Source organism: Octodon degus, unplaced genomic scaffold (assembly GCF_000260255.1).
Source record: "Octodon degus isolate 3935 unplaced genomic scaffold, OctDeg1.0 scaffold00007, whole genome shotgun sequence".
Taxonomy (NCBI): domain Eukaryota; kingdom Metazoa; phylum Chordata; class Mammalia; order Rodentia; family Octodontidae; genus Octodon; species Octodon degus.
In genome coordinates this window covers 20,177,227-20,203,601 of record NW_004524583.1, presented here as the reverse complement: position 1 = coordinate 20,203,601, position 26,375 = coordinate 20,177,227, and the positions used below count along the sequence as shown (strand labels likewise).

Genomic DNA, 26,375 nt, shown 5'->3' with positions numbered 1-26,375 from the left:
GTATGGAGATAGTGGGGAAATGAAGGTCGACAATTCTTTCTACCAAAAAAGGCATGACAGCAATATATATCAGAGGGGAACAAGCTCCGTAGACTTTTTCCCACTTAAGGTACTAGAGAGGAGCACTGAGAAAATTAAAAGCGAAGAATTACACAATGACGCATTTTAACGGGGCTTTTAATTTCTGGTTTTTATTCCTTTGTAGTACTGGTGATTGAATATAAGATCTCACCCATATTAAACAAATGCTCTACCAGTGAGTTCCACCCACACCTACTGGGCATTTTGTGAAAATGTGAAGACAGGTTGATAATTTCTTGGAAATTGCCATGTTAATCCCCCTAAGACAAATGAACATTGCCACAAATGTTAGGGATACTACAGTTCAGAATTAGGGCTGCAGAGAAGGAATATACATCTACGTGGAAGTATCATACGCAGAGAGAACTGGAAGATAACAAAATCATGCTGTTTGTAATTTATATGACATATGTATTCTCCTGCATTAATGAGGTGCTTTGCCGTTTTGACCATGAAATTTTCATGGAATCTTCATAAAGACACATGTCACTGTCTGATCTTTTTCTTCTACCACATTCAAAGTATTATCACATTTTTAATTCATAATTCTGGTCATCTGTTTGGCTTATAAACTCAAAATCTCAAATGGAAATACACAAGTAGTTTTAGCTATAGCACCTATTATGGTGAAAAATTTCTTTATTTAAATTATTAAATGCAAAAGTATATAACAATATTAGGATTGTTTTCAATCTTTTTTAATTGCTGACTTCATCGTGCCTTTAAATATAAGATACTTAAAATTACCCACGCAATCACCCAGACCAGGCATTCTGACGTGAATAGGAGATTACTGGGGACATCAAGCAGGCTGGCTCTCTAGCAGACCAAGACAGCAGCAAACAAAGGGAGGGCTTGATAGGATTTTGAGGGAGGGTGACCCTGGCTGGAACAGCTGAGGGAGAGCTAATCTTGGCAGACTACCTGGTCTGTGGGGGACCTTTAATGTTAACAAAGGAGAGTTTCCTGGTTGCTTGCCCAGGTCAAAGTCAGGTGGACCTGTTCTGTGGCTTTGAATTTGGCTCTGTGTGGGGCCAAGGGGGAGAGAGTTTGGGGGCAGGGTCCCTGGGAAACCAAGATGGAGACTGTTTGGGGCAAGGTGTCTGGAGAACTCTGAATCCTGATCTATCATAAATTGCAGGAAACAAAAAGTTATTTTTAGGCTGATTCCTGTGTTTGTTACAAAAAAAAAAAGTGGAAATAAGATGCTTACTTCCTTTCTTATCTTGTTTTTTTTCCTTAAGAATCAATCAACCCTATTACAATTTATGATTCAACTCCTATCTATGCACCTCTTGGTAATGAAAATTTTATCTGTATTTGCAATTTCTAACTTGCAAAGCACTATGGGATTGTTTGGGGGAAAAGGTACCTAACATTATTATCTTACTATTCAAGGTGAATTTTTACTATTAAAAATCTACTCTGTCGCTGCTTGATCCACTCAACAGTGCGTATCAGTGAATGTGCGTTTGAAGGCAGTGCTAAGGACACAGCTGCCACAGGCGCCGCTGTCCCCCTGGCACAGGGCCCTTCTGTCTGGGCACTCCTGCAGCAAGTGTGCCTTCAGGCCACGACACAGCCCACCCAAGATCGCTAAGGAGTCTTGATTGCAGAAAGCTTTCTCCAATAAAGCAAATCAACACAGACTGGAAAAAATCCTTAAGTTTTCAAATATGAAGGCATCACTGTAAAGCCACATAAAAGATGAAAAACCAAATAGATATGACACTGTGAAAAGACTATGCCACCGTCCCCAGAGCTGACCCCAGTGAAATGAAGATAAACAGTCAGACTCATCAATAAGGAAGCTCAGAAAACTTTAAGAAAATACAGAAGAAATTCAATAAAATCAGAGGAAAATGTTCAAAATAAAATACTTAGCAGAAGTTGAAATTATTTTGAAGAATAAATTATGAACGTGTGTAATACATAATGAAGAAAATGAAAAGTGCATTGCAAAGCATCAGCGGTAGAACCAGCCAAGCAGAAGAGGCTGAGAACTTGAAGACAAGTTGTTAAAAAACACACAGTCTCATCCAATCCTTCTCAGATTTGTACCAGTAAAAGTGAAGAGGGAATACTCTCAAATGCAGTTTTTGTACACACAAATGCCTAAAACCAAAGTCAAATAAGGATATTGAAAAAAAATGATATTAAAAGTCAGTATCACTGATGAATGTAATTATGAAACTATGTAACAAAATACTGTATTAGCACACTGAATTCAAGAACATGAAAATGATCATTTACTATGATCCTCTCAGATTTATCCCAAGGATACACGGGTGTTTTAATATAGGAAAATTATTAAAGTGACATATCACAGGCACAGAATAAAGGACAAAAACATATGATCATTTCAATACGCACAAAAAAGTTATTTAACAAAATGCAGCATCTTTTCATGATAAAAATAATCAAGAAAATAGCTACACTAGGAGTGTACTTCAACTCAAAAAGGCCGCATATGACAAACACACAGCTCACATAATAATCAGGAAAACACGGAAACAAACAAGGATGCCCACTGACAGCATCTCTATTCACTACAGTGCTGGAAGTCCTAGTCAGAGCATACCGTACAAGAAGGCTATACAAAGCATTCAAACTGGAAATGAAGGACTTACCTTGTCCCTGGTCATAGAGGACATGGCTGTATGTACAAAAGGCTCTAAAGCTTCCAATAATACACTAATAAATGAAATTAGTAAAGTTATAGTTAGGGGCCGGGGAGATGACTCAGTGGAATAAGCACTTCCCTGGCAAGCGCAAAGGCCTGAGTTCAATCCTCGGTTCTGAAAAAAAAAAAAAAACATACAAAATCAATCATGTTTGTATACACTAACAAATGACAATTCAAAATAGAAATCACAAAACCACACAAATGTACAATAATTACAAAAATAAAACAATGATTTTAACTAAGGATTTTTTAATAAAAGACTTTACAATAAAAATTCTGTAATACCTTGACCAAAAAAATGAAAACACAAATGAAAGAGCAGCCTGTATTTACGAATTAGAAGAGTTACTATTGTCTATCTTACCCAAAGCATTAAACAGATACATTGCCTCCTTATCAAAATTTTAATGACAGTTTTCACAGAAATTTTTTTTAAATCTTAAAATTTATAAAGAAGCCCCCAAGACTATGACTATCTCAAGCAATTCTGAACACAAACAACAAAGTTGGGAATATCAGACTACCTGACATCAAATTATACTATAAACTACAGTAATGAAAATGGCATGTTACAGACTTGAAAATACACACAGACTAATGTGTGGAGAAGAAATAAGCTCACATCTTTACATTCAGTTGATTTTTGACAAAGGTGTAAAGAATACACAGATGCAAAGGGATACTCTTTTCAATAAATGGCATGGGACAACCAGAAGAGCACCATGACATTTACTATAGTCTGTGTCTTTCAAATAGTTGTGTGTTATAAATGTGATCCCCAAACCCATGCGTTAATGATATGTGGAGGCAGTGCCTTTGGAAGTAAGTAGGATAAATGAGACCATAAGAGGGACCCCTCCTGATATTATTGCTTGAAGAGTTAGCAAGCCTGCTGTTTTGCTTGTGATGCCCACTGCCTTGGTAGAAACAAGAAGGTCTGGACTTGGTGCTGAGACATGATTTTGTCTTCCCAAGCTGCAAGTTAAGTAGACCTCCACTCTTTATAACCATTTTAGTCTGCTATATTTAGCTAAAGCAATAGAAAACAGACTAAGACAACGTTGGCCTAGGTAGTGGTTACTGTTAGATATAACCCCAAAAGCACGGGGAACAATTAAAACTAAATAAATATAAGGCATGACTTCAAATTAAAAGCTGTTGCACAGCCATGTGAACAGTCAATATTCTGAAGAACAACCAACAAAATAGGAGAAACTATTTGCACATTATGCACTTGTTAAGAGGCTAATGTACAAAATACATAAATTCAACTTCATAAGGCAGTTAAAAAGTGAGCAAAAGATCTGAAAAGGAATTTCACAAAAGAAGACTTACAAATGACCAATAAGTGTATGAAAAAGTGCTCAATGACATTAATCACTAGAGAAGTAGAAATTAAACGAAAATGAGATATCACCTCATACTTGTTCAAATGGCAACTGTCAAAAGGATGAAAAATAGATGTTAGTGAGGTTGTAAAGAAAAAGGAAATATTGTCCTCTGTTGGTGGTACTCTAAATTAGCATAGCCATTGTGGAAAACAGCGTGGAGGTTCCTCAATAAAATTAAAAATACAACTACCATGTGATCAAACAATCACACTTTTGAATATATAACTACCAGGATTACAACTAGTATGTCCAACACATTATCTGCACTACCACATTCATTTATAAGACATAAGATATGGAAGCCATCTAAGCTATCAACAGATGAATGGATACCAAAAATGTATAGCATATACATGTAGTGGTTGATCCATTGTGTCAACTTGAGAAGTTAAAAGCTTAACTAAATCATCTCAGCAATTCCACATCCTAGAGTGTGGAGGTCCCACCCTAGAGTGACTCATCACTTAGAGGATATTGGGAAAGATGGGAATTGAGGAAAAGGGAATTGAGGAAAGATGGAGCATTCTATTTCCTTTGAGGAGCTCTGGTCTTTGCAGTCAGCTTGGACGTCATCTCCTGGTTTCCAGTCAGACTCTTCAGCCTCTGCCTTGGATCTTTCAGCCTTTTGGTGTAGACTCATCAGCTTTCCATTGCAGACTCATCAGCCTCCTGATACAGATTTGCATGGAACACTGCAATGAGTGCCAGGCCTTGAACTGAATCCTCCAGTCTCCAGTGTACAGATGTCCTTTGTACGCTTCCTCATCCAACTGCAGCTGACTGTTGTAAACCAATCTTGTAATCTCTTACACATATGTACATTTTGTGTTATAACTGTTCCTCTAGTAAAACCCTGACTGATAAAATACATAATGGAATCTTCAAAAGAAGGTTATTCACCCTTCAAAAGAAAGAAATCCTCTCATCTGCAACTATCAGTGAACTTGGAAAACAGTACGGTACATGGAAATAAAGCAACTGCTGCATGATTTCATGTACATGTGAAATCTAGAGTTGAACTTTAGAGAGGAAGTGATGATTATTACCTGAAGCTAGGGTTGGGGTATTAGGGAAAGGTGCAAATAGCACAAAGCATCAGGAAGAGTAAAATAAATCTATTGTACAACATGGCAACTACTATTAATAACAATGCATAATTTTTAATTGCCGAGAAAGTGGTTTTTAAGCATTCTCACAAGAAGACAATGGTAATTATATCAATTAATTCACAATGTTATGGTTTGGGCCTAAATGTTCCCCAAAAGATTGATATGTTTAAAGGTGCAGCTCTCTGAAGGTGATTGGATCCTAAGGGATCTAATGTGGTAAGTGCATTAATCCATTGATGGGTTCCTGACTTGATGACATTCTGGAGAGGTGATGTAAACTTAAGAGGTGGGAACTAAATGAAAAGAGTGAGTCATTAAGGTAGACCTCTTGGGCTTTATCTTGTCCTTGGTTCCTCTCTGTGGAGTCTCCCATCCCTCTCTGCTTCTGGTGCCATGAAGTGAACAGGTTTCTTTGACCACATCCTCTTCCTAGGAGAGCCCATGGACTGAGGCTTCCGACCCCATGAGCCAAAACAAACCTTTTTTCTTTTAAGTTGACTTATATCAGGTATTTTATCAGTGCAAAAGAAGCTGACTCACCGCCCCCCAGACACACATCATCTCCATCTACTGTTCATGCTGTGTATACATATTTCAAAACAACATGCTATACATAGGTATGTACAATTTGGGTGCCTTAAAAATAATTTAAAATCATCCTCACAGGAGATGCATTTTATGATAAGAGAAAGTACATTGAAAAGATGTATCTATAAAGTATACTTGTACCTTTTGATAGTAGTGGTAACCCTTCAAACTGAATTCCTACAGAAAATGAAAAAATAATTTACATCCTTTATTCCATGAAAAATCAGACCATCAAATTTTGTGTTCTGCAGAGAGCAAATTAGTCAAACAATGGCCATGACACATCCACATGGCTGACACTGATACAGGATCTACAAACTGTGGTACAGGGTTTCAAGCTAAATCCTGAGGGTATTTGACTGACCTTGTAAAATGCAAAAATTACATTTCTTGAGATACATATATGTGTGTGTGTCTGTGTGTGTGTGTGTTAACCATCCAGCAGAAAAGTATAATAATGAGGTATGAAAAGTAAAACCATATTAATATGCTGAGCTGTAAAGGGCTCAAAGCAACAACTTCTGACATTGCTAGTCCTATGGATAACCCACTACTATTATGGACTACTGGACTATATTGGATTATTTTGCTGAATTCATGCACTTACAATATTAAAATGGCAATGGAATACCCATCTCTGACAAACAAAACAAAAAAGGGGATACAAATGAAGGACCATTTGTATCTGTATATAGAAAATAGTTAGGGTATATATGCAGTACTTTCTCTTAATTCAATGAGAAGAAAGATTTGTACTAATAGTGTTTGGACAGGATAGCTTGTCTCCATCTTGTACTATGAATAACCACTATGAAGACAACAATATGCAATGTATTAATTATTGAAACTCTCCTACGAATCAGTTTTGAAAAAAAATTGTGTTCTGGTTCTAGCAGCAGTCAGATATAACACCATTCACTTACCAGCTCAATTTTTTTCGGGACCAGGGATTGCCCTTGTGCTTGCCAGAGAAGTGCTTATTCCACTGAGCCATCTCCCCGGCCCCTGTTGTGTGGGGGTTTTTTTACACATTTGATAGTCATCTCATTACACAGCTCAGACTCATTGTGATCCTCCTGTTTCCAGGCTTCCCAGTATACCAGCTCAATTTTAATGAACATCCCTGAAGCAAAACAATCATAATGGTACTTATTTTGGGTGGAAAGAATCAAATCAAGGGACTTTGGTTTCTAGTCTTACACAAAAAAAAATCCATGTTTCCTATTTCAAAAGAAAAGGACACTGCACTTGTCAAAGCTTTTTGAAAACTTTACTTGGTCACTTCCAGGAATAAGAAAATAATAGCATGGTCATTTCAGCAAATTATTAAAAGACGGACTTAGGGGAGGTATTCTCACTAGTGCACAGGAGCCCAACCCTATGTGAGCAGGATGTTCTGACAAAACACTTTTAATATACATGGGAAACTGTGGCTATTATCACAGCCAAGTTCTGAATGCACAGTGTCAGTGAGGCTGGAGCAGAGACAGCCTCTCCTCTCCTGCACGCCCACATACACCTAGAGAGAAGCCCCTTTTCATTCTTCTGCTTTGGTGCTCCCAACCTCAGTTCCTTCCCCTTCCCATCTTCAGTGTAAACTGCTAGTTGTTCAGTCTGAAGACTTTCCCACTTCTGCCTCTGCTCATGGTATTTCCTTGATGCAATAACTCCATGGATGATCTCTGGAGACCTAAACCAAGTTCCTGTAAGATGTCTTTAAAATTTACCCTGCCCTGCTGCAGCACACACCTTGCCCAGCCTTCCACCCTCTGTTCCTCAGGTGGAGACAGTCCATAGCACCACCAAGTTTTATTTACCCAGGGACTGTTCTTATTTGAGCATTCATTATAGTCTGACTTCACTTTTATTAAGCCACTTGCCTGGCCCTGAAAATCTCTCCTCACTTTTCTGTTCTAAACTAGAAGCTTGATTTCTCTCCTAGACCATCATGAGACCATCACGTTGTCATCCCCTACACTCAGTCTCCAACTTTCATCATGCTTTTTTTTTGCTCTTTTTAAAAAATTTTTTAATTTTTTTATTAATTTTATTGAGAAACAAATAGCATGAGATAGCTTCAAAACAAGTTAGTAGGGCAGTTTCAACAATCAATACATTGCATATTGTTGTCTTTGTAGTAGTTATTCATAGTACAAAATGCAGACATGATATCCTGTCCAAACACTATTAGTAAAAATCTTTCTTCTCATTGAATTAAGAGAAAGTAGCTGTATATCTATCCTATTTTTTTCATAATTTTATTGATAAACAAATAACAATGAGACAGTTTCAAATCAAATTGGTAGGACAGCTTCAATAATTAACACATTGCATACATTCTTCCTAGTGGTTAATTGCTGTACAAGATGCAGACATGATATCCTACTTACAAACACCATTAGAACAAATCCCTCTATTCATTAAGAGAATGTAACTATATATCTATCCTAACCACTTTGAATACACAGATACAAAATGGACATTCATCTGTATCCCCTTTTTTTGGTAAGTTCTGTTATTTGAATATTAAAGGTGTGTAACTCAGCAAAATATTCTAAAAGAGTCCAGTAGTCCATAATAGTATTGGGTCTTCCGCTTGACTGGCAATGTCAGAAATTGTTGACCTGAGTCCCCTACAGCTCAGCATAACAGCATGGCTTTACTTCTTATATTTCATTTTTATACTTTTCTGCTGGATGGCTAAGACCAAGGTAAAGCAGAACCTATGCAACAAGAGTTGTAGCTTTTGGGTTTGATAAGGTCAGTGAAATTCCCTCAGGATTTATCCTGAGATCCTGTACCTCAGATTGTAGAACTTTTGTCAGTGTCAGCCATGTGGATGAGTCACGGCCATTGCTTGGCCAATGTGCTCTCTGTGAAAGCCTGAGAGAATGCTTTCTCTCCATGTGACTCTACTTAGGCACACTCTACATCATCGATCACTTTTCATCATGGTTTTGTTCAATATTTCTTGAAAGTGTGCTAACTGGAAAATCATATTTATCTACTTTTTCTTTCTTTTTGGTAGAAATGGGGATTGAACTCAGACCCTTGTGCTTGCCATGGAAAATCATATTTAACCAAATTCCTTGGACTAAACAGCTAACCAGGGGCTTTGCACAGAGGCGATTCTGTTAAGTGCTTGGGTGTCGTTCAAGGAGGAAGAATTGCCTGGGACTTTTATTCAGCCTTCTTGTATGAGTTGCAGAGTGGCCTAACAGAAGTTTTTCCTGTAGGTCATGTGGCTATAACATGGTTATTTAGTGGAAGGAGGAAGTTTGAAGAACGTGGTGGCTAGAGTCTTGAGTTCTGGAGTCTCAGAGGATAAAAGGCATCAGGACAGAACCATGATAAAGCAAGGTTATGTTAAAAGATAGTGCAGAAAAGTACCCAGAAGCAGTGAGGAAAAGTTGATCAGTTCACAGGGGAGGTTGAGGGTGGTAATGAGGAGGAAAGTAGCTCTGTTTATAAACATATTTTCAAACTTTGAACAGAATTAACTCTGGTCCTAAAGAAGATTGTTTGAGATGAGAAAGAAATTACAAATGATTGATATGCAGGGAGCACTTCAGGCACTCAGGAAGTATCCTAGGCAAATGCACAGGCTGTACCCACAATGACTCTAATTCTAGTGTGTGGTGGGGAAGGAATGTGCTTTGAATATAACCAGCCAAGGGGCTGATAATGTGACCTAAGGACCATCCTTGGAAATACTGATAGAAATCATGAGATTTTGCTTTCAAACATGGTTCAGCTCCTGGTTAAATTATAGCTGAACCTGTTCATAAACCTGTGCTGTGGTAGGAGAAAAATGTCTAGATGGCTTAAAGTACATATTGACTATTATAAGTACCAATTTAAGGTCCAATTGAAGATAAAGGAATGTATAACTCTGATAGCATTCAAGTCCTGAGACTTCGCATCAGTTCCATATAATGCTTCATGTTTTCAGCTGAATAGGATGTATTCTCTCTTGCACATCAATTTAAGTTGCTGAAAGTTCAAGATCATGCAGTGTTCAGTAGCAAAAGCTCTGTAGATGTCGCAATGAAAAATCCATAAAAATAATTTAAAAGCCAAACATGCAAGTACAAACACAATTCATTAGATTTTCAACTTTCAAACTATATCCAAAGAGCATAATTAAGTCTCTGTACAGTAATTTCCTCATGAAAAATGCCCAATAAATGCTTCCCATAGATAATTTGTTTTAGTATTATTGATTTTTTCCCCTTAAAAAGCTGTATGGAAACAACAGCCATTAAGGCTTATTGAGCTTTGCAACATCTGGTTATGATTGTAGACTGTAGACAATTGCTCTATTCTTATTCTCAGGGCTGCAAATAATACCACTGAGAACACCTTCATTAACTGCCTACCATTTCCCTTGTAGGTGGCATCTGGGGAAGGCTTGTAAAAGAGATAAATATCTAAAGGCAAAGCAATAGTTACTGTCCATAAGTTACACATGTCATTACCCCCACAGAGCATAGCTCCAGTGTTGTATTAGAACACTTTCCCTCTTTGTTCATGACTGAGCATAGCTGCACTCGATGCATGCAGTGAACTAAATACATTCATTTTTAATTTAATTTGATGGATTAGCACATAATCTTCCACTTAAACAACTTTGCATAAGTAAATGCTATCAATATTATTATTCCATTTTGTTAGCTGAAAGAAAAGTAGAAACTAACTGTAGTCAATTTATGCCAAACAGTTTTATCAAGGAGACTTGAGGAATTAAGGAAACAGAAAAGCTAAAGTGTGAGATTTGAATTGAGCAAGGGCAATGAAATATCAGGGAAGCGCCAGACCAGAGGAACAGTTTCATGTGGGTAGTATTGTTTGTGCCACCGGAGAGAAATCATCCCACTTACCCTGGGAAATGGATGGGGTTGCTGTACCAATGAGTTAATTCCATACCTGATTTTTGGTCACTATTCAAGTTTAAGTATCCTGGAGGATTTTGGTCTGGTTGCCTAAGCCTAGGCCTCTGACCTGGTATCTGTCTTAGATGGCTTTATTCAGAGTCTTAGTAGCAGGCAGATTCTGCCTTCTATTCAGACCCATGGTGGAAACATGGGAAGGGGATTCAGACACTAGAAAGTAAAGGAATTCCTTCAATATCCATTCTACTAACCAGCAGGACCCAAAAGTTTATAAATGTATGACTGTGTATCTGAATAATACCAAATAAACCTAAAGTTTGTTGTTATCCCTCCATCCTTTGGTCAACAGATATTTATTTAGTGCTTTCTGTAGATCAGATCCTCTGTTAGCAGTGGGAATTTGGAGGTGAGTGTGATTCTGTTCTAATCATAGCAGATGATTCGTTGCAAAGAGAGTGCAATAGAACAGCTTGATGCTTTACGAAGTAATGTACAGAGTGCAGGGGAACTACATATGTATGAGAGGTCACAAGCAGGGAGGAGGAGCGTCTTAGACAATGAATCATTCTTCTGAGATACTAGTAGGATTCATTGTCTAAGACTCTCAGCTGAACAGGACTTGGAAATGAGAGCACGTGTGGAGGTTGCACGGAGTTGGGAGGAGCTGAGAGCACAGAGAGAAGGAATCATGAAATGAAAGGAGACTGGCGGAGTGGAGTCAAAATCTGGACAGTCACTCAAAAGAAGGAAATTTCTGAATGTTGGGTTTTACTTTTCTGTTTGTGTTTCATGGAATGAAGCATGCATGATGGCTGTTGGCATGAAGAATGGATTGGGTAAGAAAAACACATCCAGGGAGACTGCATGGATTTGTGGTAACGTGCCAAAAGGGAAAATCAAAGACAGAAAAAGAAATTAAAGCACTAATTCATGAAAAATGGGAAATAGAGCACCTAGGGTCATGACTCCTCGACCCATGCAAATGCCCTCGGAGGTGTGCTTAAGGCCCTTGTCACTTCCCCCCACCAACCAAGTTGCCATCAATCCAAACTGTCACAGCTGCTAACTCAAGAGTAGCTATTAAGTCAGGAAACATTCAAGAAGAATGTGGAAAAAGAAATGGGATTGGAAGCAGGATATGGAAGAGCAGTATAACTTGGGTAGGCAAAGGAATTAGACCTTTTCTTGAATTTTTAAAAATTATTTATTTATTTAATACAGGTCTCTCTATGCAGCTCAGACTTATAGTGATCCTCCTGTCTCAACCTCCCCAGTACTGGGATTATAGGTGTATACCACCATGCTGGGTTTTGTGGCTGGCACAGGGAATGGCATGTGGGACCAGGCATTAAACCCAGGTTCCTGTGCTTGTCAGGCAGACACAGACCACTGAGGTGTCTCCCCAGCCTACAAGGGCTTCTTTGGCTGGGTAAAACAGTGGGAAAAGGTTTCAAAACATGACATGATCAGATGGTCTTAAATTTAAACTATCATTTAAGTTTTTGAAATTGATGTATCAGAGAACCTTATTTTTTTCTTGATCCATTTTTTATTTAAATAGATTCCTCCGAATCACACAGAAGTAAATTTTGAAGATAGAACATCTGTTAAAAGTGATACTGTATCCCGGGGGAACTACCTGCTCGGGGCCACCCTCCTGTCCCTCTCTTGGACAGGAGCTTTCTTTCTCTCAATAAATATATTCTGCTCATAAAAAAAAAGTGATACTGTAAGGGCTGTCCAAATAGCTCAGAAGATTAGAGCGCCTGCAAGCAGTGGGAGGGGCTGAGGGTTCGATCTGCTCTACCATATCCCGCTGTGCCGGCCCTGCCCTCAGGGCAGGCTGAGAGAGCAATTGAGACTGGGCATGGTGGTGAGCACCTGTAATCCCAGCGTTTGGGAGCCTGTAAACAGGAGGATCACTACGAGTCCAATCTAGTAGACCCTGTAGACCCTTTCCTGAAATACAAAAAATAAAAAAAAGTTATACTGTATAGACAAGAAAAAAATGAAATGTGCATTGTAGCAGAGGGAGCCAGTAAGTCCAGGGTCATGCACACATGAGGAGAGAATGCCCAATGTGTCACTCAATGCATCTGAGCTTATTAAGACACAGCATAGAAAGCTAGAAGCTGGATTAAAAACCGGCCTCAAAATACCCAAGTGAATTGAATTCAGTATTTATGGAACTGTGCATACTTTATTCTCATAAGGAGTAGCTTAATGCAACTCAGAGCCTGAACAAACACTGAAGATAAGGCACGAAAGTGACAAGATGCCAACATGTTATGACAGCTACTGTGTCACCTGACCTGTAACATTTATGCTCTTTCTGAAAGTGCATGAAAAGCAAATTTTATCATTGCTTCCAGCACATCAACCTCACACTTTCAGATTTTTATTACCCATGATCCCATGGGCTCTGGTAAAGCATCAAAATAGAGTTCATTACTTAACATTTTAAAAGGACACAATTTTGAGATGCTTCCCCAGGTGCCCTGATTTCAGCAGTTTTGCTTCATAGGCCAAGCAGCAGACAAATCACCAGTGCTGAAAACAGCCAACGCCGCTATTATTACTCACAAAGAAATCAACCCACTACTGGAACCAGTGCCAGCCAAGCCCTCAGAAGTGCTGATGGCAACACAGTGCTCTCCAACTGCAGGCCCTGGCAAGCAGCTGTGAGTCCCCTCCCTAAGTGCAGATGGTGTGAAGCAAGAGCACTTCAGCTGGTGCTCAAAGGGTGGCTGTTAATGCAAAATCCAGGAAGAACTTCCCAGGGTGCCCAGGGCAGAGGCCATTAGTTCCAGACATTACTTTGAAACTGATCTCATCTCCCACCTGCTCCTCTTCTTGGTTTTTCTTCTAAGATCCTTCCATTGCCATTTACCCAATGGTCCAAACCAGGAACTTCCAAATTGGATTTTGGGATACATCTCCCCATGCCTCACCCAAATGAAGAAATCCCAACTCCATCCCCACCTCTCCAGCCACACAGCCGTACACCCACCTGTCCTCAAGTTCCCTCTGGTCTGCTACTGCCCATCCACCTTAGAGCACTCACCTGGACCACAACGAATCATTCAGGTAGTGTCCTAACTTTATTTTTTATTTATTTATTTATTTATTTATTTATTTATTTATTTATTTATTTTGGTGGAACCAGGGATTGAACTCAGACCCTTGCACTTGCCAGAGAAGCGCTTATTTTACTGAGCCATCTCCCCGGCCCCAGTGTCCTAACTTTAACAAATGACTTGATGACTCATTACACACTTGCTACCGAAAGATTAGAAACTTAACCTAGAAATTAGAAATGAATTTAACAATTGGAATATTTTCCATCTATAAAGTGCATAAATCCTGATTCAGTATTCTGAGTTGCCCAGAATATTGGCTGAGAGATAAACTCTTTCATCAGACATTCCAAACGTTAAGAAAGGCCAATAATTTTTCAGAGGGAGGAACAGCAAGACACTTAAGTGACTGCAGCAGTGTGCAAGGACTCTGTCCTCTCGCGGCTTACCCAGTGGTCAAGGGTGTGTCTGCGATTCTCCTGCTGTGTGGGCTTGCAAATATGGCAAATATAAGTTCTTCAGGAAATTTAAAAAGTCATCTTTGATTTTAAATGTCAAGGTTGCCTAAGATAGTGGTCTATTTATTTGAATGTGGAAGAAAAAAAAAATAAACTGAATTGTTTCACCTGAAAGGAGCAATTCCGTTTTCGGGGAATTCAGGCAGAGCCCATCTGTGAATGGCGGCTCAGAAGGGGGCTGTATTGATTGCCGCAGACCTCTCCACTAGTGCCTCTTGGCGTGCTGGGTGACAGTCACCTTGGAGACAGGGTGAGAGCAGCTTGGGCCTGCCAGTGGCCTTTTCTTTCGTTCCTCACTTTGAAAGCCACTTACACATGAATGCATTATTTAATGCAGTGCAAACTGCATCGCTCTCCCAGACCTTCAGAGCTCAAACAGGTTTTAAAAAGGTCTGGAAACTTTCGAAAAGTAAAATAACCCGACCCTTGCAAGAGTGATGTGCGATGTGTGCTGCTCTTATCAGGATTATCAGTGGTGAGCCCAGAGGAGGAAGACAATTAAATGAACCATTCCGTGAATTTAGGTGGCAGGATGCCTCTCGCCCCCACTCAAGAAGCTTAAAAGAGCCTCAAATGGCATAAACCAATTATCCTCACATCATGCTTGAAAGTACAAAATTACTGTAGCCACAGCCTTAAAGATGGTGTTAAAGCCTAGTCACAAAATAACCATGGCAAGGAAAACTAAAATAACTTAATCTACTTTAAAAGAACAAAGACTTAAAAGAGTTCTCCAAATGTCCAATTTCCGAGCGAATGGAATAAACTGACCATGCTATTTCAATCTGACATTACCAATCAAATTCTTTATTTCAGTAAAATCTAAAGAATGCATACATGTTTTTTTCAGAACTGGTTTTAGATAGAGACTTGAGCCATTCATGGTCAGGGTCAGATACAGGTAAGCTTCAACTACATTGCCCACAAGCCACCTCTCTCTGTGGTTCCAGGCTAAAATCTCTAAGAGGCCAAATAGACTCCATAAGTGTAGAAGGACTTCTGTTTGTCTTGACAGGGCATTGCAGTGCCAGATGGGAGGGCAGTTCAGTTCACCTTTTTCCTATTTCGTTACTTCCTTGAATTTACCCTATTCCTGGACTAGGGACATTTCTAGGACTCTAAAAGCCAATGTCAGCTTCTCCTGTAGTTACCTGCTCATTAAAACAAAAAGTTGTCTTAATCTTTTTTTCCACTGAGATCAAATAGCTGACATCCATAAAAAGTACTGAATACCTTTAATAGTTGATCAGCCCCAAATTCTCAAGAATATGATTTTTACATAGCGCAGTTCCAGGCCGGTCCACTCATTGCATTTCAGCAGAAATGTTCCACTTCTAGAAAGGTACACATTGTAATCTGAGGGCAATTGTCATGGCTAGTCCACGAGCATCATCCTATGTGGTTCAAAGAGGCTTTAAAGGTAAGAGGAAGAGGTGGAGAAGAGTTCCCTCCCCGAAGGCTTGACTGATGTCTGGCAAAGATCCAAAGGACCCAAATGATTTGCCTTATTTTCTTCCATTTCCATCAGCTTGATCCATTTTTATTCTTATAGAAGAACATGTACTTAATAACTAATAACAGCTAATTCAAAAGTGCTTCCATTTCCTAAATTATCAGCTTTATACCATGATATAAAAATACCAAGTATGCTGACACAAAAAGGAAAAGGATATACACCTATATTCAGGAATCTGGTTTTTGTTATTGCTTTATTTAATAATGAGAGAACTATCATTGGTGCCCTCATAGATACACATGGTTACTAAGATAATACAAAAACATTTAACTTTATGTTTTGTATGTTAAAGAATGTATGACACCTTTGGAGATTTGAGGTTCAAATGCAAGTCATAGCCATAGTTGAGTTAGAGCAAAACTTTATTTTGACCCTGTCTTTCTGTATGTGCTAGGCTTCATAAGCATGGAGATGGGATTTCTTAAACTATTTTCATCATGTCTCAGCTAAAGTTAAGGAAATATCTCAAGTCTTAGTTATTCATCAAATGTTGGAGCAAATCCTGTCCTTAGACCTCATTTTTAACTAAGTGAATATATCAATAGGAGGTAAAAATAACTAACTCACCGAAGGTGAAACAGTAGTCACGGTGGTTCATATGCCATGGAGATTGTGACAATTACTCTTAATTTTCAGCTTGACTGGCTTAGAAAGAGTGCTCTAAGGTGTGTCTGGAGGTTGGTCACAGAGTCACAGGGGTGAGAACTTGGGGACTGTATCTGGCCCAGGCCACTTCCTCTCTGCTACTGTTACCCTGTTTCACTTCATGGCTGCCACCAACTAAGGACTTTTCCCTGCCACCCCCTTCCACCATGATGCTCCTGCCTGCAGCCAGCTCGCCAGGGACTCAACCCTCTGAAATCTTGAGCTAAATTAAATCTCTCCTCTATAAATTGTGGGTGTGTTGTACACCAGTGACAAAAAGCTGCTGAGTAGAGATATTAAAAACACAGTGAGGAGAAGATGCACTTTCCCCAAAGTACAGTATAACTGCTATTTTAGGATAATGTTTCTCTCTTAATGACAATGAAGTTTCATATAATAATCTGCCTTCAGAGCAAATTTGGATCAATAACTTGACTAAAGCCATTTAGATTTCAACCTTGTCACATGCAATCATCATCAGAGGAGTAAATATTATGAAAAACAAATTGCACCTACTTAAAAATTTTTCCTTAGAAATGCTTTTCCCTTGATATTTATCTGCTTTGCTCTCATTTCCTCCTTAATCTCCTGAAATTAGGCCAAATCCATAGGAGATGTGCTGTACTAAATTACATATGATCCTTCTGCAAAGCTGGGGTCCAGTTAATCATAACAGAATGCACATACCAAGGGGACACATGTGAAGTTCATCATTTACTCTCCATGGCTTTCCTTCAAGAAAGAGAAAATAATCCTTAATTTTCTCCCTCCTCTTCTCTTTTCTTGTCTCTGACTTGAGATTCCTTCTACCTCTTTTCCTAGTTTTTACATCTAAAATGCAGTGCTTACTTTCAAGGCTCTCTAGAATTACACACCTGCCTTCTTAAAGACTCTATTTCAAGGAACTACATTTGCAACATTACAATTTAATGACTTAACATAGACCGGATGAAAAAATAAAGATATTTCATGTCTAGAAAGCCAAAGAACCCTGCCTAAATAGCCCTTAGTATTCAAGAAGGAAAATAGAAAATTTCTTTAAAGAAGTAAGACCAGATTATTGTTGCCACCATATGGACAACTTGCTGTTTATAAACATCCTTTAGGAGAACATAATAGTTAATCTTAGTAGTATAAAGATGGTAAGGATAGACTACCTGGTCAAGTTATGACTCTGCTCTTGTGACAGCTAGGTGAACTTGGACAAGTTTCAAAAGATGTCTATGCTTTGAAATTTTCATTTACAAAAAAATAATTAAGAACTAGAAGATCAAAGTTGTATGAATGAGGGCTGGCTAAATAGCTCAGCAGATTAAAGCATCTGCCTTGGCAGACACAGGGACCAGGCTTTGATTGCCTGTGCGCTATGCCATCCGCACCCCTGGGGCACACTGTGACAGTGATTGAGACTGGGCATGGTGACACATGCCTGTAATCCCAGCCCTTGTGAGGCTGAAAACAGGAGGATCACTACCAGTCTAATTTGTGTAGTGAGATCCTGTAGACCCTGAACTAAATACATTAAAAAAAAAAAAAAAAAGTTGTATGCATGAAATGGGCTTATAGTTGTGAGGCATTTGTAAGAGCACCAGGGATAAACACAAGTATTTCTTGTTTGTCTTATTCCCACAGAGGAACTAGGTAGATGGATAACATAGGAGAAATGGCATATTAATGTCCTTCTTTCATTGAAGATTATTTAAGTTTTCACGGATAAATGAGTTCAGATGACTGGAGATAGAATATCAGCACTAATAAGGCCAGTTACATATGATACTATATAGAAGATGTTAACCTCCATCTGAGTAATTACTATGGAGGTTGTACCAGCCTACACTCCCACCAACAGTGGAAGAGGGTTCCTTTTCCCCCACAGCCTCTCCAGCATTCGTTATTAGTTGATTTCTTGATAATAGCCATTCCTTCTGGGGTAAGGTGGCATCTCAGTATTGTTTAAATCTGCATTTCTCAAATGACCAGTGCTGTGGAACATTTTTTTTTCATGTATTTATGCTTATATCGGTAATCAGAGCAACTACACTGAAGACAGCAATGTGCAACATAACAACCATTGTTGAATACCTATCTTGTTTCTTTTAATTGTGTGTCATTTCTAAGTCTTATCTATTATTTTTCTGTTCTCTTTAAAGTGAATTTTTAAAAAATAAAGCAAATATACTTACCATGGTATCATATTAGAGAAAGCTTTGAGGCCTTGCAGAGAAGAAATCTACACAAGGCAGCAACTGACTAAATAAGTGAAGGGATGAATAAAGACATGAGAGGTAAAAAGACATCAGCCTCACCTTTTCCAGCACAAACCACTGAGCACCTTCAGGAATGAGCACAGAGGGGTGTCATTCTGCAGAGAGCAATCTCAGGTTTGTGGCTGGGAAGAGAACAGCAAGATCAAGGGAGGGATCCAGGCAGCAGGACAAGTCTAGAAGAAATTGAAACAAGGTGGGTCTAGCCAGGCAGTATAAAATAGGACATGAAATCAAGGAAGAGTTCTAGGTGGCTCCATCTCTCTCCCAGGACATTGGATTAGTGTTTCTCACATCCTGCTTGCAAGAACCAAAGTGTGACCTAGATACCAGGAAGCTCTCATGATACTTTAGAAATTCAACAGAGGAGAAAAAGAGTGGGGGAGTCAAGAAGCAGAAGGTAGACCAACACTTTAAAGTCCTAGAGGAATTAAATCCTGGAAGAGGAGGATGTTAATTGCACACTTTGATGATGCAATCAATGTAGAGTGGTCCCAATGAAAGCAGAGACAGGAACAGAAATAGCTGCACATCTTTTAAAATGACCAAAGTGGTGCCTTAGTTCACAAACTCAATTCTTTCCATGATTCTGGTCACAAATCAAACTGGATGAGAATGGAATGAAATTTCCCCATGAGGTCAACATTGAACCTAGCCTCTGAATTTGATTTGATTCTAGTCCAACTTGGTTTGATACTAGGAAAGAACTGAGTTGATAAACTGAGGAGCCAGTGTACTTTGAAGCTCATTAGCTACAACAAAGAAAGCTTGGCACTGAAGAAAGGGACTAGCAATTCACAAAAGAACATAGATGGAAAGGTGTTGGAAGGTATTTAGATGTCTAGAGGTGGACAGACAGTTGAATTTATTTCTTCCCCATTAAGAAAAACTCTATAGGACTGGGGAGATAGCTCAGTAGAAAAAGTGCCTGCCTGGTAAGCACAAGGTCCTGAGTTCAATCCAAGTACCACAAAAAAAAATCTATAATAGCTCATACATGTTTCCAAGACAAAGCAACAAATGTATGACAATATAAAACATAGCTTGTTCTAAATAAGAAAAATATTTGCTTTGTTTGGTTTTTAGAAAGGCTAAGATATAGTCTCTATAACAGGTATGTTGATGCGCTACATGATAAGATATGATAGATTGTATATGGATTTATACATGTTAACTACGTGTGATTTTATTGCTGTGGCTTCTTTCTAACATGGTCTAGAGGTCTTTGTCAAGAGTCGATATAAGCTAGGACATCCACTGTCTTAGGAAAGGTTGATGGAGAAATTGAGGTGTATGTATGTCAATTAGGTGAGAATGAGTTGAAACAGAAATGTACAAAACAGAAGAAATGCATAGAAATGTATCAGATTTAGGAGAGATTAGGGGCACCACAGGCAAGTAATGAGAAGAGTGGAGATGGCAGAGAACTCAACAGGCAGAGGGGGGAGAGAGAGAATGAGAGAGAGAGAGAAAAGAGAGAGAGAGAGAGAGAGAGAGAGAGAGAGAGAGAGAGAGAGAATGTACTAAGAAATTGTTGCAATATTAGGCAACATAGATACATCCCCTTAAGTCTTGTCATGAGCCTTGGGGATCAGTTGGCCTGAAGCAAACACATGAGACATTTTGCTCCCATGACTGTGGTCTCTGCTGATTACATTCTATGACAGAGAGGTTTGGAGTCTTAGCGATCAGAAACAAACAGGGTTTCTTGCACATCACCCTACAAGGAGGTTTATTCTAACTAGGCCAAAAGCAGCCAAGCAAGACTTGGTTTCAAATAGCTTATGTCAGCCTAAATTGAATGCTGAGGCAGCAATTTAATACTAAAAAATTAATGACACTGTGCCTTTGGGTAAAGACAGAGGAAAGGTTAAGAGGAGGAGCACCAAAGACATACTTGGCTTATATAATGTCGTATATTGGCCCAGATCTGGGCATGAGGCAGATCAGAGACACCTGAGAAGACAGAAGGTCTGGGGAGCAGCCTCATTTCAGGCATTGAGTAAACCTGTGAGAACTGTCACGGTAAGCAATTGTGTTAACAGTAAATCTCACGTGTCTGGGCTTCCTAGTGCCTAGCTGCTTATTAAGCTATAGGAAATATTTGACAAACAGACTGCTACTGTTGCATCTGCCTTCTTCATAGTAAGTGTGGTGAATACAGCGTCTGAATAAATATCAGCATCCATGACCACAAAAATAAGCATTCCATTTATCAAGTGCAAAATTATCCTGGACAATGGTTTCAGCCACGAATCAAAGATCAATGTCCTCTGGGTGCAGTTTGAAAGCCTGCCAGCTGATATTGATCTGCTGAGCCACAAGCCCACACACAAATACTTACCCTCAGCTCTCTCTGCGAAGAGAGACCACAGCAACTCTCTTTTGTCATCACTGAGTCACTGAGATTCATTGTAGATCTGCAAGTCAACTTGGAGCTTCTTGTAGTGAAATCATGATAAAGCCACATGCTTAAAATAGTCTGGTGTGTGATGTACTTAGCAATGTCTTCCAGAGTAAATGGGAGGCATTATAATTATTGAAAATACAAAAGTATAGTTTTCTGAAATGTTATCACTGGGATAGTAAATTTCATCAGGTTAGTGAAGTGTATACATGAGTATGTGTAGCAGTTTTAAAGCTTCTACAGAAAGACGATGAGATGCAACTACAAAGGATCACTGAAACAATTTGAAGTTTTTAGGTCCAAATTAATGAGCTTCCTACCAACATAAGCAAACTGGGGCTGGGCAAATAGCTCAGCAGATTAAAGCACCTGCAAGCAGGTACAGGCAGGGGCTGGGGATTCGATCCCTGGGCCTGCCGTGCCAGCCCTGCTCCCGGGGCGCACTGAAATGGCAGTTGAGACTGGACATGGAGGTGCGCGCCTGTAATCCCAGCTCTTGGGAGGCTGTAAACAGGCAGATCACCATGAGTCCAGTCTAGTAGTGAGACCCTGGACACTCTGTAGACCCTTCCCTAAAATACAAAAAAGAAAAAGCAAACTAAATTATATTTTAGGCAAAAGTGTAAAATGAATTATACTTTAAATAAATTATATTTTAATAAAACAGAGGTTATATTTTCCAGTGTTCTAGAATGTACATTCAAGGGTCCAGAATCCAGCTGTCTTATGCATACTGGGGAAGGAGAACTCTTCTGTCATGGCTTTGCTCACTAAAAGACCAATAAAACTGTACTGGTTAATTAATGAGACATAGCTATGCTAAAAGAACACTGCTGGATTATCTACTTCGCATTAAAAAAAAGATTTAATGACTTTCACCCACAGGAGAACATCAAAAGGTTATGCAGTCCTCCATTTGTAAATCATCCTGATGCTTTTCATCCTCACGGTGAAGATAAACAAGATCTGGGCACATACTCCCGTGTTCTCTTGGGAAGTACTTTCCTGGAAAGTCTTTGAGAAGACTCCAGTATAAAACAACCTCGACAAATTGCCCTGATCGCTCTATCTCCAGGAGACCCCCCTCCTGCTCTATAATTTGGCTTTTCAATCTTGCCTCAGATGCAGTGTGGTCCGCCTGTTTCTCTTCACTTCTGGCGTCATCCTGCCACAGATGAGGGGTCAGTGAAACTTCTGTCAACCTCTGAAAAGCAATTTGGTAGATGGAATAAGAACAAATGCTTCCTATTCTTTGAAAGAGTAAGTTTATTTTTAAGAATTCATTTCTTTCCTTCTCCTCAGTACAAATTTTTAACTTTTCTTAAACATACAAGGTGAACTGCCTCCTCTCTACTTCTTCACTCTCTCTTTACTTGGTAATCTCTTATGCCATTATTTCTTTTATAATTTTGATTTTTGACAGTGGATGTTTGCCATATACAGTGATTGCATTCCCCCTGGGGAACTGGTACCTGTGTATGCTCCATCTCAAACTTTTTATCCTATTTCCTCACCTTCTTTCCTTTTCCTCCATCACTGGGATACCTTCCCATTTACAAATCTATGTATTTCCCTATTTTCTATTGTCTGTCTTTATTTTGCTGTTCATTTATATTTTAGATTTCTTTTCTTTTTTTGATGCAACATACAAACTTTATTTAACAAAAACAGGTAACATCAAATGGGCATTTTTATTAAGAGAAAAACTGTCTAGAAGAAATGTCTTTTTTTAGCAAATGGAAACTTTATTTCATTTTATTTTATTTTTTTACATTTAGTACAGGGTCTACAGGGTTTATAGAGTCTCACTACACAGATCAGACTCATAGTGATCCTCCTGTTTTCAGCCTCCCAAGTGCTGGGATTACAGGCATGTGTCACCACACTCAGAAGAAATGTCTTAAACACCTTACAGTAAACTACTTGTAGTTGCATTTAACTGATCTCTGTTGCTGTGAAGAATACAGCTCATGCACAGGTACAGAAGAATGATTTGTACATTTTTCAAGTATTCACTGAATGCCACCTTATAAACACATCTACATTGAATTTGAAAAAGATTTAACTGTTGATCCAAGATATATTTCATTTTTGTTGTTCTTTTGGAAGAGGTCATCAAAACAGAAGAATATGTGGTTCCGGCTCAAGAATCATGTAATGAACCGAGCCTAGACTCTGTTGGACACCAAGTCTTCTCCATTCCTCTTCAGACATCAGATGAGTTTGGGGTACTTGTTTGGACAGTTCTCTGGGCAACATGACATGGAGATACTTGTAGTGCTTGTTCAAATACTTGTCTAACCACATGGCTGACACTGACAAAGGTTCTACAATCTGAGGTACAGGATCTCAGGATGAATCCTGAGGGGATTTCACTGACCTTATCAGACTCAAAAGCTACAACCCTTGTTGCATAGGTCCTGCTTTACCTTGGTCTTAACCATCCAGTAGAAAAGTATAAAAACGAAATATAAGAAATAAAGCCATGGTGTTATGTTGAGCTGTAGGGGACTCAGGTCAACAATTTCTAACATTACCAGTCAAGCGGAAGACCCAATACTATTATGGGCTACTGGACTCTTTTAGAATATTTTGCTGAGTTTACACACCTATAATATTTAAATGATGGAACTTAACAAAAAAAGAAAAGGATACAGATGAATGTCCATTTTGTATCTGTGTATTCAAAGTGGTTAGGATAAATATATAGTTACATTCTCTTAATGAATAGAGGGATTTGTTCTAATGGTGTTTGTAATTCCGCATCTTGTACAGCAATTAACCACTAGGAAGAATGTATGCAATGTGTTAATTATTGAAACTGTCCAGCCAATTGGGTTTGAAACTGTCTCATTGCTATTTGTTTCTCAATAAAATTATGGAAAAAAAAGAAATACTTGTTTGAGTAATAAATCTGTGTATGGGCCATTCTGCTGGCACACAGCAATGCAGAGAAATAAAGCGAATGCGAAACCAACAGCAGCTAAGCCAAACATGCGTCTCCTCTGGGCCAAGGCAACAACCAGACTGAGTTATATTTTAGATTTCTTATGTAAGAGAAATATTTCAATGTTTTAGTTTGTGTGTCTGATGTATTTTAATTAACATTATGGTCTCGAGGTGCATTCCTTTTCCTACGAATGACTCAAGTTCATCCTTCTGTGATGCAGATTAATTCTCAATTGGGTGTAAGTACCATGTTTTCCTTGTCCATTCATCTGTTGGTGGGAATATAGGCTGTTGCTGACCAAGATTGAGCCATTATGAATGTTGCTGCTATAAGATGGATATGCATGTATCATTCTAGTATGATGGCTTTGTCATCTCTGGGAGGATATCTAGAAGAATAGCTGGGTCAAATGGAGTTTCTAATTTTGAGGAATTTGAAGCTGCTATCTTAAACATCTTTCTTTCCAATCTATTAAGATGTTGTTTTCCTTACCTAGAAAGCCAATTACCCTCAAAATCAATTACTGCCTTGAAATAGCTATTGAGATCTAGGGGCTGGATGTCCTTGCTTGCTCTTCTGCTGCCCCTTTGCCAACCCTTCACTTTCTGCATGGTCACTAGCATCATTATAACAATGACAAACACAAACACAAGTTACCTGCAATAGACTAGGACTGTTGTTCAATCATTTCATCTTCACAACATCTCAGTGAGGTACACCCATCATGCTCTGATGAAACCGAGACACTATAATGAAAGATAAGTGGCCACTGATGATTTCAATCTGAAGTGTTTCACTCTATAAAGATCTGTATTTCAGTCTGGATTTTCATTCCCAACACCGTGCAGATACCCTCACTTTCTTTTTCCAAACTGATCAACAAATGTTGTCCAACGTGTTTCTCCTCTTGACTTTAACTTAGTTGTAATGCTATTTCCATCACCAAGGTCAAAACTTTTAACTCAAAAGTCCTTCTGATTTCAAGGGTCGCTTCCATCTCATCTGTACAGTCATAGTAGGGTAGCTCTATACTCCTTTCTTTCCCTCCATTTCTTATTGTTTCTAACTCACTTCATACACTACAAAAAAGTCACTATAGCTTTCATTGTGTAATACGCTCACCTCCATCTTCAATGGCCCAGCATTTTCTTAATGAGTTAAGAATACTGTGGTCATTCAGCGAATTATCTAAGCTCCTCTGTATTTCAGCCTCCCTAAGTTTTATGTTCTCCTCTCTGATGTACATGTTGTGTGGTGAAGCCATTCCTTTTCACCCATCAGTTCTCAAATCACACCTTCCCATATGCCCTCTCATCTACCTGTGACATCCCCCAAGACTACTTTCCTATACCATATCCCTTGAAATTCTAGCTACCCAATGCCAGAGCCAGCTGTCTTTCTTTTGATCACCAAACCAGCTTTACAGCTCTGTTTAGCACTTACTGTATCATGCCTTAATCAAAGGCTAATTCTACCAACACTCCTTCAACAAAAGAAATGAGAATATCTTACTTATTATTTAGGTCATATAGAATAAAACTTAGTCTTTCACCAATAATAAATATTTAATAAATATTGGAAATATGCAAATTTTGCAGCAAGGTCTGGTGGTGTAAGCCTGTAATCCCAGTACTGGAGTGGCTGAGGCAGGAGGATCAAAACCAGCCTCGGCTACAAAGTGAGCCTGAACTGTATAGTGAGACCCTGTCTCAAAAAGATTAAAAGTAAATAAATAAATAAATTTTACAATCATCTGGGGGAGTTGGTACATTAACATAATATAACTTGTTTCTTTTTTTAAAATCTCTTTCCCATCCCTTCCCTCACTCCTATTTCTCTTCCCCCTTTTGCATTCTTGTAGATATTATTAATCTTAGTTCATATTTATAGCAAATAATGCCACATTTGTTGAAGTTATTAGGATTATGTATGTGGCATATCTTCACTCCATTTCCCTATCCCTTCTCCCTCATCCTTCACCCTTTGTCCCCTGGAGTCCTTCCCATCTGCACAAGATTCATCCCCTTGTTACTTTCTATCATTCCTTTATTTTCCCCTTAGTTTGTACTTTACCTTAATCAAATGGGAGATACCATGTTGTATTTAAGAGTGTGCCTGTCTGATTTAGTTTATTCAACATTATATTTTTCAGGTGAACTAATTCTCCTACAAATGTGGTAAATTTGCATTTCTTGATAGCAAGGTAGTATTGTATTATGTATAGATAATGCAATTTGTTGATCTAATCATC

At 38.8% G+C, this 26,375-nt stretch overlaps 1 protein-coding gene across 2 annotated transcripts; it reads right to left on the bottom strand.

Moving 5' to 3' along the window:
- Positions 1-23,289: 23,289 nt before the first annotated feature.
- LOC111812554 (cyclin-dependent kinases regulatory subunit 2-like) lies at positions 23,290-24,103 on the bottom strand. 2 transcript variants are annotated; one of them, XM_023700979.1, is made up of 2 exons: positions 24,065-24,103; positions 23,290-23,460 (listed from the first exon to the last, which is right to left on the bottom strand). In XM_023700979.1, exons 1-2 carry the CDS (start codon positions 24,101-24,103, stop codon positions 23,290-23,292), a joined length of 210 nt encoding a protein of 69 aa, XP_023556747.1. The 2 variants fall into 2 exon arrangements, with proteins under 2 accessions (XP_023556747.1, XP_023556749.1); XM_023700981.1 differs by having other exon boundaries at positions 23,290-23,473; positions 24,078-24,103.
- Between the last annotated feature and the right edge of the window lie 2,272 nt (positions 24,104-26,375).

Bases quoted from the DNA above. Each gene is read 5' to 3' on its own strand.
- LOC111812554 (XM_023700979.1), bottom strand. From the start codon at position 24,103: ATGGCCCATACACAGATTTATTACTCAAACAAGTATTTC. The intron at 23,461-24,064 runs TTTTTTTTCCAT...GACAAGTATTTG, and splicing joins ATTACTCAAACAAGTATTTC to AACAAGCACTACAAGTATCT.